Source organism: Hylobates moloch, unplaced genomic scaffold (genome assembly GCF_009828535.3).
Source record: "Hylobates moloch isolate HMO894 unplaced genomic scaffold, HMol_V3 SCAFFOLD_9, whole genome shotgun sequence".
NCBI lineage: Eukaryota > Metazoa > Chordata > Mammalia > Primates > Hylobatidae > Hylobates > Hylobates moloch.
In genome coordinates this window covers 21,727,501-21,747,185 of record NW_026652284.1, presented here as the reverse complement: position 1 = coordinate 21,747,185, position 19,685 = coordinate 21,727,501, and the positions used below count along the sequence as shown (strand labels likewise).

The following is a 19,685-nucleotide window of genomic DNA, read 5'->3' as shown; positions in this document are numbered from 1 at the left end:
TTTTTTTTTTTTTTTTTTTTTGAGACAGAGTCTCACCATGTTGCCCAGGCTGGAGTGCAGTGGCGCGATCACAGCTCACTGCAGCCTGCAACTCCTAGGCTCAAGTGATCCTCTCACCTCAGCCTCCTGAGTAGCTGGACTATGGGTGCAAATTATTTTTTTAAATATAAAACAGTATTTGAATTTTTGTCCTTAGGAACTATAAAGATTATACGTGACTTGGAAATGAGACTGTAGCAAACAATGGCCAAAGAAGAATCACCCATTCTATGCCTTCTCCTTTGTCTGGTCACTCAGAAATATCCTACTATCAGCTATCATTGCAGGAAACTGAGGACCAGAGAGACCAATAGGAGAATAGGAGGATTGTTTATTTAAGGTATGCACCGGCTCAGTGGATTCATATCTAAACAGCTGAGCATTTTAACAGAGTGGGGTTTTTATAAGCAAGCTTACAGAAGCAAAACAAAAGCAGTTAATCATGTGATAGGTCACATAATCTATAGCATAGCATAACTTGTGGCCTTGCATAGCTGGTGGCCTTCTAGCTGCATTGAAAGAAAAACAAGAACTGGCTAAATACAGACATTTGTAAAACACAGTCATGCTTAAGAAGCCAGGGAAAGGAGTAATAGTAAAGGAATTTGTCTTTCTCTCTTTTTTTCCTTCAACCTTGCTCTGGAGGGGAGGGGTGTCTGGAGCCTATTCATTTGGCCTTGGCTTCCCAAACAGCATTATCTTATAACTGTCCTTGAAGTGAGCTTGCTAGGCAGAGGAAAACTTGTTCTTTTCTTTTTAACCCTTGCCTTGCCTGTTACTTTTCTTGGAGTGAATGAATGCATATTTATTTTTAAATTTCTGCCTCACTATGATTGTTGTTGTTTGTCACCTCCCATTATTTTTATCCATGTATTCACCATAGTCTACTTTTTCTTCTGCATAAATTCGAGACCCCTGGCTGGGAGCAGAGGCTCATGCCTGAAATCACAGCACTTTGGGAGGCCACGGCGGGCAGATCACTTGAGGTCAGAAGTTCAAGACCGGCCTGGCCAACATGGCAGAACCCCATCTCTACTAAAAATACAAAAATTAGCCGGGAATGGTGGCACGTGCCTGTAATCCCAGCTACTCGGGGGGCTGAGGCATGGGAATCTCTTGAACCCAGGGGACAGAGGTTGCAGTGAGCCGAGATGGTGCCACTGCACTCCATCCTGGGTGACAGATTGAGACTCCATCTCAAAACAAATAATAAAAATAAATTCCAGACCCCTTTTTCACTGATGTGCCACATCTCCAAGGCCTGGCTAGAATGCTGATATTCTGTGCCATGTCATCTTGACAGATATCACCCATTTGGTACACTTCCTTGTCCCCTGATCACCACATTTCATTTGTTGCTAGAGAAAACATTGTGCTGGAGTATTTCCTTCCATCTGTCTCATGATAGGGTCCTAACCCACTTGCCCAAGTAACTGCACACAATTCAGGGAGCTTTCAAGAACCAAACTGCTAGCTGTTTTGGACTCAGCCTTACAAACTGATGAAGTACCTGTAATACAGGTCTTTGAAACATGGTTTCTACTTTCTTTCTTTTCTTTTTATTCTTTTTTTTTTTTTTTTTTTTTTTTTGAGATGGAGTCTCCCTCTGTTGCCTAGGCTGGAGTGCAGTGGCACAATCTCAGCTTACTGGAACCAGCATCTCCCAGGTTCAAGTGATTCTTCTGCCTCAGCCTCCAAGTAGCTGGGATTACAGGTGCATGCCACCAAACTTGGCTAATTTTTGTATTTTTAGTAGAGATGTGGTTTCACCATGTTGGCCAGACTGGTTTCAAACTCCTGACTCGAGTGATCTGCCCGCTTTGGCCTCCCAAAGTGCTGGGATTACAGGTGTGAGCCACCACGCCCAGCTGGTTTCTATTTTCTTACAGTCTAATCTGTAGACTTTTCCTGATGCTCTAGCTCTAGTGTTAACTAATATGTCACCTTTTTATTTATCTTGCTATTGTATTCTAAGCATTTTTTTTTATGTTCCTGAATGGTTTTCATAACAGTCATTTGCAATAACTGCAGAGTATTTCTGATTTGTTCTAAAAAGAAAAGTAAGGCCGGGCACGGTGGCTCACGCTTGTAATCCCAGCACTTTGGGAGGCCGAGGCGGGCGGATCACGAGGTCAGGAGATCGAGACCACGGTGAAACCCCGTCTCTACTAAAAATACAAAAAATTAGCCGGGCGTGGTGGCGGGCGCCTGTAGTCCCAGCTACTCGGAGAGGCTGAGGCAGGTGCATGGCGTGAACCCGGGAGGCGGAGCTTGCAGTGAGCCGAGATTGCACCACTGCACTCCAGCCTGGGCGACAGAGCGAGACTCCATCTCCAAAAAAAAAAAAAAAAAAGAAAAGTAACAAGGAAGAGTCAGAAAGTGGTTCTCCAGGGTGGAGTCTCATGTCTTCTCTCCCCTCTCCCACTGTAGGAATTCCAGCTTCTGGTTCCTGCTTGCATTGTCTATACCCAAAGGGCACTAGGGAGAAACCCCACAGAAGAACTCCCAGAGCCTGTTGTGGGAGTGCAGGGGCATGTGAATGAGGACCTCTCTTCCCCTCTTCCATGTGTCTGGTGGAGGGCTGCTCTTGGGGTCATTAGTTAGTGACCAGCACTTCCAGCCAGCCTAGCTGAGGGGGAGAACTCCCTCAGACAGAGGCCCTGGGGAGCTTGCAGGAGGCAGCTCTTAGGTCCAGAGGCACTGAGAGAGTGAGCACCCAAGGGGAAGTGGGCTGAGCACAGACAATGTTCACCACAGTGACCAAAACCCACCAAATGCTGCTCTTGTGGAATTTACATGGGGTGTCGGACAATAAATATAATTAAATATAAATAAGTAAATTGGCCAGACGCAGTGGCTCACACCTGTAATCCCAACACTCTGGGAGGCCGAGGTGGGCAGATTACCTGATGTCAGGATTTCGAGACCAGCCTGGCCAACATGGTGAAACCCCCTCTCTACTAAGAATATAAAAATTAGCTAGGCATGGTGGCACATGCCTGTAGTCCCAGCTACCCGGGAGGCTGAGGCAGTAGAATCACTTGAACCCAAGAGGTGGAGGTCGCAGTGAGCCACTGAGATAGCACCACTGCACTCCAGCCTGGGTGACAGAGTGAGACTCTGTCTCAAAGAACAAAAGTCAATTATGTAGTATGCTAGAAGGTGACATGTGCTATGGAATTAAAAAGAAGGCAGGGTAAGTGAGATGGGGAGTGGGGTTTGCAATTAACAAACAGATTGATTTTTTAAAACCAGTAAAAGGAATAACTACATTATATATCACAAAAAGAATGTAGCTACGTGCATTTTGGAAAACTTGGAAAAAAAATCACCTTTAATCCCATCACCCTAGCTGTAACAGTGGTTAGCATTGGAGTATATTTTCTTTAGATCTGCTTTTCCTCCTATGCATTGGTTTTCTTGCGTGACTTCAGGCACAGTCCGCATCTAATTTTGTCTCCTGCTTTCTTGATTGCTATTTTAACTCAGCTCTTCTATCCCCAAGGCCCATGTGTTTCTCCTCTCCTCCTCCTAAAGTGCCTGCCGGGGAGGCTGAAGCTGATCTCTCTGTTTCTCTGGTTCTAGATGGGTACAGACAACTCCAGGAATCCAATCTCTGTGGACTCCAGTTAGCTAAGGCCTGCCTGACAGCCAGGAGGACAGGGGCCTGCTGAGAATAGTTGTTAATAATGAGCAACACAACCCATGTCACGTACATGGCATGTATTAGGCCCTTGGCAGATATTGACTTCCTTCCCTTGTATTGGTTCACTTGATGGAGGGCAGGTGAAGGTCATGAGTAGCCGGCACCACCTGGAGCTCCGTCTCCCAAGTAGCTGTGGCCCGGGTGGGCTTCCTTAGCCTCAAGCCAGCTGGTCTTTTCCCAGGATGCTTTCTCCCCACCTTCCTGTCAGTACTGATGCTAGTCTACAAAGCAGTCTCATCGCCAATTTTCTTCTTTCAGGAGAGACTCTGTGGACTCCAAGTCTTCTGCCACCTCCTCTCCAAAAAGGCCATCGGTGGAAAGGTAAAGGAAACCACAGTCTTCTCCATCCCAATGTCCTATTTAGCCTGTGTCCCCTTCTCTGTTTTTATGGAGGAAGCCCAAGGCAGAGGAAAGGAGGGAAGGAAGAAACCTCCTACGTTATGTTGCCCCCATATTCTAAGACCCACACAGTCTTTCCACATTTCAGCCCTCGGGGACCCTCTGGATGTGCCTTTCATCTCTCTTGGTCAATTCTTTGGTTCATCATGTATTCATTCATCCATCCATTTAGCAAGTGGGCCCCCGAATCAGGGGTGTGGCTCTTTCCCTGGGGTGGCTGACTGGTTGCTGTTGCCCCATCACTGTCAGGGGACCAGTCTCAAGGTCCGATTGAACCCAGTAAGGACAGAGGTCTTGAAAGCCGATACCTAGGCTGGGCACAGTGGCTCATGCCTGTAATACCAGCACTTTGGGAGGCCAAGGCCGGCGGATCACTTGAGGTCAGGAGTTCGAGACCAGCCTGACCAACATGGCGAAACCCCGTCTCTACTAAAAATACAAAAATTAGCCAGGCATGGTGGTGGGCACCTGTAATCCCAGCTACTTGGGAGGCTGAGGCAGGAGAATCGCTTGAACCCAGGAGGCAGAGGTTGCAGTGAGCCGAGATCGCGCCACTGCAATCCAACCTGTGCAACAGAGTGAGACTCCATCTCAAAAACAAAACAAACAAAGCAAAACAAAACAAAAAAAAGAAAAGAAAGAAAAAGCGGCCGGGCGCCGTGGCTCACGCTTGTAATCCCAGCACTTTGGGAGGCCGAGGCGGGCGGATCACGAGGTCAGGAGATCGAGACCACGGTGAAACCCCGTCTCTACTAAAAATACAAAAAAAAAAAATTAGCTGGGCATGGTGGTGGGCGCCTGTAGTCCCAGCTACTCGGAGAGGTTGAGGCAGGAGAATGGCGTGAACTCAGGAGACGGAGCTTGCAGTGAGCCGAGATTGCGCCACTGCACTCCAGCCTGGGCGACAGAGCGAGACTCCGTCTCAAAAAAAAAAAAAAAAAAAAAAAAGAAAAAGCAAGCCTATACCCGGAGTGGGCTCTCTCTGGATTTGGGCTGAACTGGCTAGGATGTCTACCCAAAAGTAGCATAAATCATCAAGTCATTTAGTCATCAAATATTTCAGGGCCTATTATGTGCCGAGAACTATTCTAGGTGCCAGGGATACAGACATGCACAAAAGAGACAAAAATCCCTGCAGTGATGGGGGCCTTTATTCTAAGTAGGGGGAGACAGGTAAAGTTTAGAAGGTGACAAGTCCTATGGAAATCAAAAGAGGAGAGGGAAGAGGATCGGGGAAGGATATTCGTGGAGTTGTCAGAAAAGTCCTCATCGAGGAAGTGACCGTTAGGCAAAAGCTTGAAAGAGGGATTTAGCCAAGCAGATATTGGGGTCATTCCAAGCCAAGTACCCTGAGGTGGGGGTGTGCCTGGCAGAGTCAAGGAACAGTGAGATGGCCGAGGGCTGGAGCAGTTTAAGTGAGGGGGAGGGTTGGGGGAATGAGTAAAGCTGGAGCTATTGGAGGGTACTGAGAGGGGGAATGATGTCACCAAATTTATCAGGATGGCTCTGGCTGCTGTGCCAGGAATGAAGGAACAGCAACACCAGCCAGGAGGCTGTTGCGGTAATTCAGGCAAGATATCATGGTGGCTTGGATCAGGGAGGTAATTGTGGAAGTGGGGTGAAGGGGTGGTTTCAGGATATATCTTGACAGGAAAGCTGACAGAACTTCCTGACAGATTGGATGTGGGGAATGAGAGAAACAGAGGAGTCAGGGATGAGTCCAAGATTTTTCACTTGAGCATCTGCAAGGATGGAGTTGCCATGAATTGGCATGGGGAAGACTGTGCTTATGCAAATCAGGCTTGGGGTGGAAAATCCAGAGTTCAGGTCTCGATGTGTTGGATTTGAGGCGTGTGTTAGTCATTCAGTTGGAGAAGTCAAATATGCAGTTGGATTATATGAGGCTACAGCTCAGGAAGAAAGTCTCAGCTGGAAATATAAGTTGCAGAGTCAAGGCCAGGTGAGGTGGCTCATGCCTGTAATCCCAGCACTTTAGGAGGCTGAGGCAGGCAGATCACTTGAAGCCGGGAGTTCGAGACCAGCCTGGCCAACATGGCAAAACACCGTCTGTACTAAAAATACAACAGTTAGTGGACATGGTGGCAGGTGCCTGTAATCCCAGCTACTCAGGAGGCTGAGGCAAGAGAGTCACTTGAACCCGGGAGGCGGAGGTTGCAATGAGCTGAGATTGTGCCACTGCACTCCAGCCTAGGGGACGGAATGAGACTCCATCTCAAAACAAAACAAAACAAAAATTATAGAGTCATTAGTGTGTAACTGACATCTGAAGAACCTGGATGAGAGCACCAAGGAAAGATTGTGAATAAAGAAGTGGGTGTGAAGTGTGGTCCAAGAGAGGGGTCAGAGGTCAGAGCAGGAGAAACAGGGCCAAGGAGAGCAGGCCAGGCCAGGAAGTGGCCAAGCAGAAGATCAAGGAGAACGATTAGGGTCCATGGGCCCCATTGGGTTTTGGGGCACCTTGGTGGGATGATAAGGGTGTTGGCCTCTGGGAGAGTAGGTGTGGGAGCTGCAGAATTATTTTAAGCCTAATGTATCAGTAAGATTGCTATTGGAAAGAAAAGTAGAAACACAAAAATTAGGTTGTTTAAGGTTTTATGAAGATTCAACGGGCCTAGGCTGTATTGCACACCTCCAACATGGCAGCCGGCTCCAGCTGATGTGTGGAAGCTATCTGGAGTGCTGATTGGAGAGGGAGTCTGAGGCTGTAGAAAAAGTTCTGCAGTCAATTAGCAATGTCTGATGTGGGTCAGGCCTAGAAATGGTGGCTCCAGTGTCATCCTAGTTCTAGACCAGTGGATCTCAGCAGCGGTCATTTAGAAATGTGTGGGGGCATTTTTGGTTGTCACTATGACTCGGGCCAAAGTAGGGGTAAGGTGAGAAGGAGGGGGATACTCCTGACATTTTGTGGTGGGAATCAGAGATACCAAGTGTCCCGGAGAGTGAAGGACTTTCCTGGATAATGAAGGGTCATCCTATCCCAGATGAAACACTGGTCACTAATGACATTCTGGGTTTGATGCTGTAAGCAAAACACTCAACATTCATGTAAGGATTTGAGCCTCCAGACTCCTCTCCTGACTTTGCCTTCATGGTCTTGAAACCTCCTGGCTCCCTCCCCTAATGCATTCTTTCTCTGAAGGTCAGTCAAACAGAATCTGTTTGTCCTTCCAGAAGCTGTGCCATTTCCTGCTGGTTCAGTATTGAGGGTAGGAAACCAAAAGGGACACAAGAAAGTCTCTAATTTTTTTTTTTTTTTTGAGATGGAGTCTCACTCTGTTGCCAGGCTGGAGTGCAGTGGCACTATCTCAGCTCAATGCAACTTCCACCTCCCAGGTTCAAGTGATTCTCCTGCCTCAGTCTCCAAAGTAGCTGGGACTACAGGCGCATGCCACCATGCCCAGCTAATTTTTTGTATTTTTAGTAGAGATGGGGGTTTCACCATGTTGGCCAGGATGGTCTCGATCTCTTGACCTCGTGATCCACCCTCTTCAGCCCCACAAAGTGCTGGGATTACAGGCGTGAGCCACCGTGCCAGGCAGCAAATCTCATTAATTTTTCTCCTACGCAGACTCCTGCATGATTTACTTCTCTATTTCATTTTTCTCTTCCATTCATTCATCCATTCATTGATTTGGCAAGCACATCTATTGAGCACTTCCTTGCAAATTCAACATTCTCCGGGGATCAAGGGCACATGTGTACACTGGGTGACTAGTGGAGATCACGACAAACTAGAAAGTATGTGCCTGTCTGAAGGGGGCAGCCACTACCCCACCCCAGCTGATTGTTGCTTTGGGGAAATGCAGGTCCAGGGTGCCATGTCTTCTAATTTTTTAAAGAAAAGCCAGACACCTAGATTTTCATATTGGACTCCCCCACACCACCTTTTTTGAGACAGGATCTCACCCAGGCTGGAGTGCAGTGGTATAAACAGGGCTTACTGCAGCCTCAACCTCCTGGGCTCAAGCGATCCTCCTGCTCCAGTCTCCTATGTAGCTAGGACCACAGGTGCACGCCACCACACCCGGCTAACTTAAAAAAAAGTTTTTTTTTGTAGAGACAGAGTCTCACTTTGTTGCCCAGGCTGGTCTCGAACTCCTGGGCTCAAGCAATCCTCCTGCCTCAGCCACCCAAAGTGCTGGGATTACAGCTGTGAGCCACAGCACCCGGCCAAAACTCCCAATTTTCAATATCAGCAACATATTCACATTTTTCTAAGACACAATAGGGAGACAAAACATATGTGTAGCCCACCCGTTTTTGACCTCTAAGGCCAGGCAAAGGTTGAAACTCATCACCTCTCCCTTCTTAGGGCTAACCATGAGTACAGAGGCAGACACCAAAATGTATGTTTTTAGAAAGGGGTAGGTATAAAACACCGTGGGAACATAGGAAGTGTGTCTCAATATGACTATAAAAGTCAAAGGAGGCTTCGTGGAAAAGAAAGTATTTGAGTTGAGAATGGAAAGTCTAATAGGAGGAGTTTGGGAGGCAAGTCAGGAGAGTCCTTTCAAGCAGAAAGAAATGGCACACGCAAAGTGTGGAAGTGGGAGTGAGCACGATGCTCTGGGAACTGTAGCTGGAGTACCAGGAAGCAGACCACGAAGGATACCATGGTGACAGGGGAGAAAGTTGACTGTTCTCAGTTGTCCTTTTACCTGGCTGTCAGAATGATTTGCCATTTGCAGAGCATGCTCGCTGATGCAGTAACTGAAATGCCCTCGAGGTGGCGCACAGAAGCAGCGAGCCCGGCCTCCAGACGCCTCTACTCAGACCTGGGGCAGGAGGATTTTCTAAGGACTGGTGCGGTGCGGGCACATCCGGGGAGCAGAAGGAAGCTGTTGATAAATCCAACCTCCAACCCCGGCCGATGATGCCCTCTCTGCAGTTTGGCTCAGTTCCCAGGCGTGTGCATTGAAAGCAAAATGAGTGTGGCTGCCTGAAATGCTGCCCAGACACGAATTCCAGCTGGCCAGCCAGCTCCTAACCGGGGAGGCGGGACCAGGGCTGGGTGTGCCCTGCCAGGAAGGTGGGAAGAAATGCTCCAAACAGCCTAGTCTTGCTCAGGTAGGAGGACTTTGGAAACCTCTCTTTTAAAGACACAGTTGATGTGTTGAAAAGAATTTGGAAGGGCGACAGACAGGTTCGTGGTCTGACTATACTCTTTGCTAGTTGGATGGATAACTTGGGACAGTAACTTGGATGGATAATTCAGTTCAGCTCTCTGAGCTTCAATCTATTGATCTGTAAAATGGAGACAATTATGAACCCCTCTCAAGGTCATTGTGAGGATTAAATGAGGTAATGAAATACCCAGCACTGTTCCCAAACCATGTAAATGCTCAATAAATACATAATACTTTGTAATAATACTCACATGAAACCTGGTTATCTATGTAAACTGCCTAATACTTTGTCACTTAGTTGCTTTCAGCTGCCCCATAAGATGGGTATTATTGTTATTCCCATTTTACGTGTGAAAAAAAATTGAGGCACCTAGGGGTTAAGGAACTCACCCAAGGTCACATAGCTACAAAGTCTTGGTATCAGGCTGTGAACCTGGGAGTTTGACTCCAGAGCCTAGGTTCTTAATAAGTAAACCAACTCGGTGCAGTCATTTCAAAAATGACCACCATTATTACTGTCATTCACTGGGGCTCCTTCAAAGCAGCATGTTGCAGGCTCCCCTGATGGTTTTCCTGTGGTGAGTCATAGCTGTTGAGAATGTGCAGTGGTGCACACAGGTTGGCGAGGCACCATCCCAGCTGCAGGAGATGGCGTTGCCTGGGTCCTGGAAGTTGACAGAGGCTGGCTTTGAGAGAGATCCCTCTCGTACTCCCAGAGAGAGAGATCCCTCTCTTAGGCCCAGAGAGTGGGGCCACTGTCCTTCCAAAGAGGACCTTCCTCTTTCCACATTCAGCCTTGGGGGAGCCTCTGGGTGTGCCTTTCATCTCTCTGTGGTCAATTCCTCAATTCATCATGTATTCATTCATTTATTCATTCATCCATCCATTTAGCAATGATGTATCAAGTGTCCACCTAGAGCACTGTTACAGGAGCTGGAATGCAGTGGTGAACCCATGACAGGGTCCCAATACTCTGGAGCCTGTAATCTGGAGATGGAGGCAGACGATGTTTATAAACACATAAACAAGTTAATCATACACTTGGATAAGTGCTGTAAAAGAGAGAAATCAGGTGATGTGCTAGAGAATTACAGGGCGGGGACCGTCAGCCTCGGCTGAGGTGGTGAGGGAAGGCCTCCCTCATGTGAGCTGAGACCTGGAGGAGGAAGAGCATTCCAGGAAGGAAGACCAGCCTGTGCAAAGGCCCGGCAGTGGGAGGGATGGGTATGTTTAAGGAACAGAAAGAAGCAGTACTGTGGAGGCCTTCCGTAAACCATGCGGAGAGCATGGCATAAGATTACATCAGAAAGCGGGTAGGGGCAGGACGTGCAGGGGCTGGGAGGCTGTGGTGAGCTTTTGGTTTTGTTTTTGTTTGTTTTTTTTGAAGACACAGTCTCGCTCGGTCACTCAGGCTGACGTGCAATGGCGTGATCTCGGCTCACTACCGCCTTCACAAGCGATTCTTGTGCCTCAGCCTTTTGAGTAGCTGGGATTACAGGCGTGCGCCACCATACCCAGCTAATTTTTATATGTTTAGTACAGACAGTGTTTTGCCATGTTGGCCAGGCTGGTCTCGAACTCCTGACCACAAGTGATCCTCCCACCTCGATCTGCCAAAGTGCTGAAACTTTAGGCATGAGCCACTGCACCCGGCCAGGAGTTTTACTTTATGCTAAAAATAATTGGAAGCTGTTACACCACCAGTCCCCAACCTTTTTGGCACCAGGGACTGGTTTCATAGAAGACAGTTTTTCCATGGACCAGGGCTTGTGGGGGATGGTTTCAAGATGAAACTGTTCCACTTCAGGCCGGGCGCGGTGGCTCACGCTTGTAATCCCAGCACTTTGGGAGGCCGAGGCGGGCGGATCACGAGGTCAGGAGATCGAGATCACGGTGAAACCCCGTCTCTACTAAAAATACAAAAAATTAGCCGGGCGTGGTGGCGGGCACCTGTAGTCCCAGCTACTTGGAGAGGCTGAGGCAGGAGAATGGCGTGAACCCAGGAGGCGGAGCTTGCAGTGAGCCGAGATTGCGTCACTGCACTCCGGCCTGGGCAACAGAGTGAGACTCCATCTCAAGAAAAAAAAAAAAAAAGAAACTGTTCCACTTCTGATCATCAGGCATTAGATTCTCGTAAGGTGCGTGCAACCTAGATCCCTCACATGCGCAGTTCACAACGGGGCCCACCTCCTGATGTGTGGCCTGGTTCCTAACAGGCCACAGACTGGTACCAGTTCATGGCCCCAGGGGGTGGGAACCCCTGTGTTGGAGGGTTAGAAGCAGAGGAGTGACTTGATCAGCTGTGAATTTTTGAAAATTCTCTCTGGCGGCCCTTTGGCAAATGGATTGTAGTGGGAGAAGAGGACACAGGGAAACCAGTTTTAGGGCTATTGTCACCATTCAGGTGGGAACCCAGTGACCAGGACCAGGCTTGGAGGCAGGAACATCCATTTTGGTTGCTGACAGCCCCGCTAGTTCACGCCCTGTCCAGCCTTTCCCCACCCAAACCTCCTGCTACAATCTGACTCCAGGAGAAATCTGCTTGGATCTCAGCTTCCCTGTCCCTCCACCATGCTGCCAGGCAACCCAGTTGTCAGGCAGGGTCGGGTAGAATCAAGGCTAGATTAATCTAGGACAGTAAGTTTCAAACTGCATTAAAAATAAATAAATAAAAACTAGGAAATGAATCCCTTTGGACAACATTTTTAGAAATGCAAAATGTAAACCTTATAAGAACAGAGTTTACCATCCCCAGCCCACCTCACCAGTATGCACGGAGGCACTTTTGAGGAACCTCAAGTCTCTAGAGAACGCAAAAATCCCAAAGGTCCAGGGGTCTGGAGTGAAAGAGGAGATCCAAGGTCAGGCCAAACAGCAAGAGGTGGGGGACAGGGAGGTCACCAGCAGAGTCCACACTGAGCTGTGCCCGGCAGGATGTTGGATGGGATTCCCTGGTAACTCCAGGTTGTTGATCCTGAGAAGCCTGGGCTACTCAATCAGTCTCACTCTCAGACACAACTCCCTGGGCCTGAGAGACTTTGTCAGAAGTCCAGAATCCTCTTCTTCCTGAAAGGAAGTAGCATGTCCACAGCCTGAAAGTGAACATGAGAAGCAGCTGTGGATCCAGGCCCCAAGTCTGCCTGGTGCAGCTGCCCAGGCTGTGCACTGTATAATTACAGGAGGTACCAAGCTAATAATGTAAATGATGCCTCCTGGAGTGAGGAAATGCAGCAGCTCTCTGGGCGCTTCCACAAGGGCTCAGTTTGGTAAGACCCTTGAGTGGGTCTTAATTTCACTCCAGGAGGGGACCTTAATTTTTTCAACTCTGATGAGTCCACTGTTTTCAGAGCAGAGATATAGGGGGCTGGCTGGCAGATTCTGATGGGTTATTGAAAAAAGAGGTGAGAAGAGCAGAGGAATAAAGACAGAGACTTCCTGATTTCTTGGCTCCTACCCTAAGAATAGTGCAAAAACATCTTGGGAGGGAGGGAGTTGTGCAACTATCACAAAGTCATGCCAGGCACAGTGACTTATGCCTGTAATCCCAGCACATTGGGAGGCCAAAGCGAGTGGATCACTTGAGGCCAGGAGTTTGAGTCCAGCCTGAGCAACATATTGAGACCCCCATTTCTACAAAAAAAAAAAAAAAAAAAAGTATGGTGTGGCGGTATCTGCCTGTAGTCAGTCCTAGCTACTTGGGAGGCTGAGGCGGGAGGATTGTTTGAGCCCAGGAGTTCGAGATTGCAGTGAGCTATGATTGACACACTTCACTTCTTCAAGGCTCCGTTCCATCATCTGTAAAATGGGCCCAGTAATTTGTAACTTTTTAGGGTTATCAAGAAGAATAAACAGCAGACCTGTGGTAAATGGTGGCTTTTGTTTTACCATCCTTAACAAACCCCAGAGTCTGGTTAGATCCTTTCTTTCCAACTCCCTCTCCTTCTTACAAGCTCCCTCACCCTCACACTACAGCTGCATTGAGCCCTTTGACATTGCCCATGCAAACCTTGGTCTTCCACACTTCCATGCATTTCTGCCAAGAATGCATTTTTTGGCCGGGCACAGTAGCTCATGCCTGTAATCCCAACACTTTGGGAGGCCAAGGCGGGTGGATCACCTGAGGTCAGGGGTTCAAGACCAGCCTGGCCAACATGGCAAAACCCCATCTCTACTAAAAATACAAAAATTAGCCAGGCGTGGTGGCGCACACCTGTAATCCCAGCTACTAGGGAGGCTGAGGCAGGAGAATCACTTGAATCCAGGAGGTGGAGGTTACAGTGAGCCAAGATTGTGCCACTGCACTCCAGCCTGGATGACAGAGTGAGACTCCCTCTCAAAAAAAAAAAAAAAAAGATTTCTCACACAAGTAGATATATTCTTTATAGAAGATTTAGCAAATAGGCATAAGCAAATGAAGAAAATGAAAATCTCGTATCATTCCATCTCAGAGAGATAATTGCTATTAACATGGTATTGTGGGCTGAATGTTTGTGACCCCTTAAAATTCATATATTGAAATCCCAAACTCCATCGTGACTGTATTTGAGGATAGGGCCTTCATTAAGGTTAAATGAGGTCATAAGGGTGGAGCCCTGATCCAATAGGATTAGTGTCCCTATGAGAAGAGACACCATGTGACTACAACAAGAAGACTGCCATTCACAAGCAAAGAGAGAGCCCTCACCAGAAAGCAAATTGGCCAGCAACTTGATCTTGGGCTTCCCAGCCTCCAGAACCATGAGAAATAAATTTCTGCTAGCAAAGCCTCCCAGTCCCATATTTTGTTATGACAGCTTGAGCCACATAGTTAGCCTTCTAAATGTCTGTGCATATATGGATATATATATATTAAAACAAAACCTGAATGAGATAATTCTTAGATAGTACATCATAGATTATAGCATAGGTGTTGGCTGGGTGTGGTGGCTCACACCTGTAATCCCAGCACTTTGGGAGGCCAAGGCAGGTGGATTGCTTGAGTCTAGGAATTTTAGACCAGCCTGGGCAACATGGTGAGATCACATCTCTACAAAAAAAATGTAAAAATTAGCCCGGCATGATGGTGTGCTCCTGTGGTCCCAGCTCCTTGGAGGCTAAGGTGGGAGGATTGCCTGAGCCCAAGAGGTCAAGGCTGTAGTAAACCATGATTGCACCACTGCACTCCAGCCTGGGTGACAGAGACAGAGACCCTGTCTCAAAAATAAAATAAATTAATAAAAAGAGCATAGGTGTTGGAATTAGACAGATGTGGATTCAAATCGTGGTGGTGTATAGCCTTAGGCAAATCTCAGTGGTGTACCTCTCTGGGTTTATTTCCTCGTCTTTAAATGGAGATGATGAGAGTATCTACCTCCTGGGACTGCTGTGAAGATTAAATTGGAAAATTCTTGTAAAGTGCCTGGCACAGTTCTGGCATCTAGTAAAGCCAGCCCTTTTAAATGGTGGTAGATAGTCACTATTCACTAGACTGTAAGCCCCTTGTGGGAAGGAGCTTTGCTGACTTATCTGCATTATCCCTTGTTCTTGCCAGGTGCCTGGAGAATAGGTGTCTAATAAATATTTAGTGAATGAGTGAATAAACAGTTCATACATTTAGGAGAGCATAGATAGAGAGCAGCTAGCACAGTGCATAATCAATTGCATATAATTATTGGTGGTGTTACACTGTTCTATAATGAGTAAAGCACAGTGGCTGGTTAAGAGCTGACTGCCTGGGTTTGAATTCTGTTTCTACTGGTTCGTCGATGTGTTACCTGAGCCAAGTGCACCTTTAGATACATCTTTCTCTACCATGCACTTTAAAATGCGTCTCTCAAATGGGGATAAGAATAGTATAAACCTCATGGGTTTGTCACGAGGATTAAAATGAGATGATCCATGTCAAGTGCCTAAAATAGTACCTACCTCATGGGGTTGTTATGAGGATTATAGGAGATCATCCATCAAGACATCTAGAATGCTGCTCAATAAATGCTTTACTCTCTTATTGTCAAATGTCTGTTACTGATTGTCATCCTCAGATCAAACAGCAGCAAATCAAAAGCAGAGAGCCCCAAAACACCGAGCAGCCCCTTGACCCCCACGTTTGCCTCTTCCATCTGTCTCTTGGCACCCTGCTATCTCACAGGGGACTCTGTCCGGGACAAGTGTGTGGAGATGCTGTCAGCAGCCCTGAAGGCGGACGGTGAGAGAGCCTGGGCTAGGGATGAGGGAGGGAAGGAGTCCCTTTTCCCAATCTCACCAAGGGCAGATGAAATTCAGTCTTTCTCAGCACCCCAAGGGATGGTACAGGAACACTCTAGTCCCTGGTACAAGCAGGCTTCACTGCCTACATTGTGTCTGGCTGATACCTGTATTTCTCAAATCTCTTTTAGATGATTACAAGGACTATGGAGTCAACTGTGACAAAATGGCATCAGAAATCGAAGATCATATCCTTGAACCGTGCTAGGGCTGTGGGTGTCTGCACCGTCTAGCAGCACCCCTCCAAGGTGCAGGCGAGCTGGGAGAGTGAGGAAGGAGAGGAAGGGCTCCGGGAACAGCCCCTGCTCTGCCCCTGAACCAGAGTTCTTAATTCTATCTAACATTCATTATTATTTTACACCTGCCAGCAAAACTTGAAAATGAGCAGTACCTCATTCAGTGTTGATAACAACCCCACAGTAAGTTCCCTGATTTATCCAGTTTCAAGGGTGAAGTCACTGAGACTCAGAGAGGTCAAATCATTTCCCAAAGTCCATACAGCTAACAGTAGTAGCAGAGATGGGATCTGAACCCAAAAAGTGTGACCCTGGAACTTGGAGGCTCAGCAGCTGTGCCAGCTAGGCTGTGTAATAGCGTGCCTCAGTTGGCCAAGTCGTTACTTCCAGGAACAGACTAGACTGAGAGGTCAGCATTTCCCATGCTCAGCCTTTTCCCTTCTCCTGTCCTCTGATGTTAACAGCTCCCCCCCCCTTTTTTTTTTTTTTTTTTTGAGACAGAGTTTCACTCTTGTTGCCCAGGCTGGAGTGCAATGGCGCAATCTTGCCTCACTGCAACCTACAACTTCCGGGTTCAAGTGATTCTCCTGCCTCAGCCTCTCAAGTAGCTGGAATTACAGGCATGCACCATCACACCTGGCTAATTTTGTACTTTTAGTAGAGATGGGGTTTCACGATGTTGGTCAGGCTGGTCTCGAACTCCTGACCTCAGGTGATGCACCCCCCCCACCCCCCTTTCCATCCCAAAGTGCTGGGATTACAGGCATGAGCCACCACACCCAGCGCCCCACCCTCCGTTTTTTTACTCCCAAGTATATATCAAGCACTGCAACGGCCAGCTGACACTTCCTACCTCTGTTAGCTCTCACAGCATTCTCTGTGAGGCAGGGACTGTTTCCATTTTACGGACAAGAAGTCTGAGGCTCAGAACTACTCGGTGTCAAAGCAGGACTGGAGACTTTGTCTTTGGATTCCATGTACTGAATCCTTTCCATGTGCCCCCCGCTCCCCAACTTCTCACCTGAAAGGGGCCTTGTGTAGACAAGAGAGGTGACCACCACTGGGATATATTAATAGATCTGTTGCACCAAAAGATGTTTGGCTTGGGAGAAAAAAAAATCTCTCCTCACTTGGCCCCCACTGAATGAAAACATGGAGCTTCTTTTACTAGAGACAAAGGTTTACATGGTGTTGGAGGGGGGAGACAGTCAGGGGACAGGAAGTCTAAGTGTCACACCGAGATGTGAGCGACCCTTTTGAGGGCTCCTGGGTTCTACCTGGGGAGTTCAGCAGGGTCTGTTGGGGAGGGCCAGGGGCCGATCTGCAGACGACAAATTTGCGTTTCCATCTCCTTCCTGTGGCCTACCCTAATTCCCTCCAACTCATTTTCTGGTGGTTCCTCTCTACTCTCATTTAATGATTAATCAGCAATACCTCAACAAGTCTGGAGACATTCAGCACCTCAAAAAGTACATTTTCACCATTTCCCGTTAATTCAGGAAGGCAGAACACAAGGTATCAGAACTATCATGAGTTTCATCTTCATTTTCTCCTGAACAGTCATCCCCCCAAGCAGGTCCTTTCCACCTTTAAGCCCAGTTTGAAACAACAGCAGATGGTCCAGTACAAAGTTCCACTCTGAGCCTTTCCTCCATCCACTGAAAGTTCCTCTTTTTTTATTTTTATTTTTTTTGAGATGGAAGCTTGCTCTGTTGCCCAGGCTGGAGTGCAGTGGCATGATCTCAGCTCACTGCAACCTCTGCCTTCTGGGTTCAAGTGATTCTGCTGCCTCAGCCTCCCAAGCAGCTGGGATTACAGGTGCCCGCCACCACACCTGGCTAATTTTGTTGTATTTTTGGTAGAGATGGGGTTTCACCATGTTGGCCAGGCTGGTCTCGAATTCCTGACCTCGGATGATCCGCCCTCCTCAGCCTCGTAAAATGCTGGGATTACAGGCGTGAGCCACCACCCCCAGCCTGAATGTCCCTCTTCTAAAGGAGAGGAAATCAAAGCTGCATCAAACTCTTTAGCCCTTTGTTCTTAGCTAGCTGGAGGTCAGGGGGAGGGTACATTTGGGGGCTGGACTGCTCCATGTCCTAAAATAGATCTGTCCTCTTTGGAGTGGCCCTGTGCTAACAATGCAGCCAAAAGTTCCTCTGAGGGGCCGGGTGCCCCCGGGCTGCTCTCCACCTCGTCCCCTCCTGTGGCCTTGGGACGTGGAGACGGAGTCAGAAAGAGGCTGGTGAAAGTATCGCCAGCCCTGCTGGCTCCACATATCAATACACCCCAGGAATCCCGAGTGATACATTTTAAAACACATTTTTTGGCTTTCACATGCATTGTGGCATATTCTTTGCTTTTCACACTTTTATTGTACAAACAACATTAAAACAATAACAGAAAAAAGAAAGAATACCACCTCCCCTCCCGCCACTTCTAGCAAGTCATCTGTTTTCATTTTTCCACATTCCCCGCAGTCTCTTTCTTGTATATGGCTTTTCCCAGCAACAGCTTTGTCTTCCTGATCTTCTTTGGCTCAGGAGACCAAGAAAATGAGGCTGTGTTCCCTGAGCTCCTCCAGAGGGTGGAGGGAGTGGGAGGCTCGGAGGCCTGCCTAGGATGCAGTGTTTGGACAGAAACTCTGTGGTTGGTGGCCAGGGATGACTTCCTGCCGGGTGAGTGGAGAGAGTATTACCGTCAGGAGGGGGTCTGGCTTCCAGCCCTGTCTCTGCCGGGAATTTGCCCGGTGGCCTTGAGCAAGGTCCTGCACCCTTTCTAAGCCCCAGCTGCCTCATCTATTAATGGGAGAAGTAACTCTGACCAGCAGTTCCCAGCGTGGGTTCCATGGGATGGTAACAGGTCTTGTAGGGGAAAGGACGGAGGGGAAGGGGGCTCTATAATCAAATTTATTGGGAACACCAGATTAAACAAAGCTCAGTGGTTTCTTTTTTGCAATACTTCCTAGAGCCTTAAACATTTGGCTCTTAATCTTTTCCTCTGACAGCTGGACTCAACCTCCAGGGGCCCTTCCAAACTAGAAGTTATCCGCATCCTTGTCATCATCTTAGCAGCCCATACACGTTGAGCATTTGATATGTCCCAGACACCACACTAGTGCATCATGTGGCTTAGCTCACAGAATCCTTGTATTTTATAAATAAGGAAACTCGGGCATGTAGAGGTTGTGTGACTCACCTGAGGTCACACAAGAGGCTCAGACAAACCCAGGGTCCTGGTGTCCCTGACACTGTAGTGCTTGCTATGATCTGATCTTACCCCAGAAACTATTTTTTTTCTCTGCTACTTGGCTGACCACAAATGCCCAAGAGAGATCCCCACTTGGGGAGTCAGAGGTCACAAAAGAAGGGCCCAACCCCTGTAGAAGTCCAGGGAGAGGAAAAAAGGGTTCTGGAGCTCCTCAGGCGTCAGGGCCAGGCCTGCACCCTTCTGTGCCCCTCCATGAACAGCTGGCCAGCCCTTGACTGTGTCACATATCTACCAAGAGCTCAAGAGCACGGACATGAAGTACCGGAACCGCGTGCGCAGCCGCATTAGCAACCTCAAGGACCCCAGGAACCCTGGCCTGCGGCGGAACGTGCTCAGTGGGGCCATCTCCGCAGGGCTCATAGCCAAGATGACGGCAGAGGTGAGAACAGGGCATCTGCATGGTGGGGCAGGCAGCCAGGTCCCCCCAGCCCTGCCTAGTGCAGCGGGTCAGTGTTTCATGACTCAGCAGCAATGAACCAGGGAGCTTTTCCAACCAGCCTCATCTCAGCCTCCCCACTGGGCTCTGGACTAGCAGGAGCCTGAACACAGCTAATACGTTCTAAGTGCTGTGCTAAGTGTGTTCAGCGAATTGGCCAAGTTTATGTTCACACCAACTGAGATAGAAAGGTGTATTATCCCCATTCTACA

At 48.1% G+C, this 19,685-nt stretch overlaps 1 protein-coding gene and 1 pseudogene across 1 annotated transcript in view; one reads left to right on the top strand and one right to left on the bottom strand.

The window, feature by feature from the left end:
• TCEA3 (transcription elongation factor A3) overlaps window positions 1–19,685 on the top strand; it is a 45,270-nt gene that overhangs the window by 12,053 nt on the left and 13,532 nt on the right. Inside the window, exons 5-8 of the mRNA XM_058444116.1 lie at window positions 4,004–4,066; window positions 15,312–15,475; window positions 15,666–15,727; window positions 19,267–19,416. Of these exons, the coding sequence (XP_058300099.1) occupies window positions 4,004–4,066; window positions 15,312–15,475; window positions 15,666–15,727; window positions 19,267–19,416 (439 nt within the window). The remainder of the gene's footprint in view (window positions 1–4,003; window positions 4,067–15,311; window positions 15,476–15,665; window positions 15,728–19,266; window positions 19,417–19,685) is intronic.
• Window positions 268–1,573, bottom strand: LOC116813061 (single-stranded DNA-binding protein, mitochondrial-like; annotated as a pseudogene).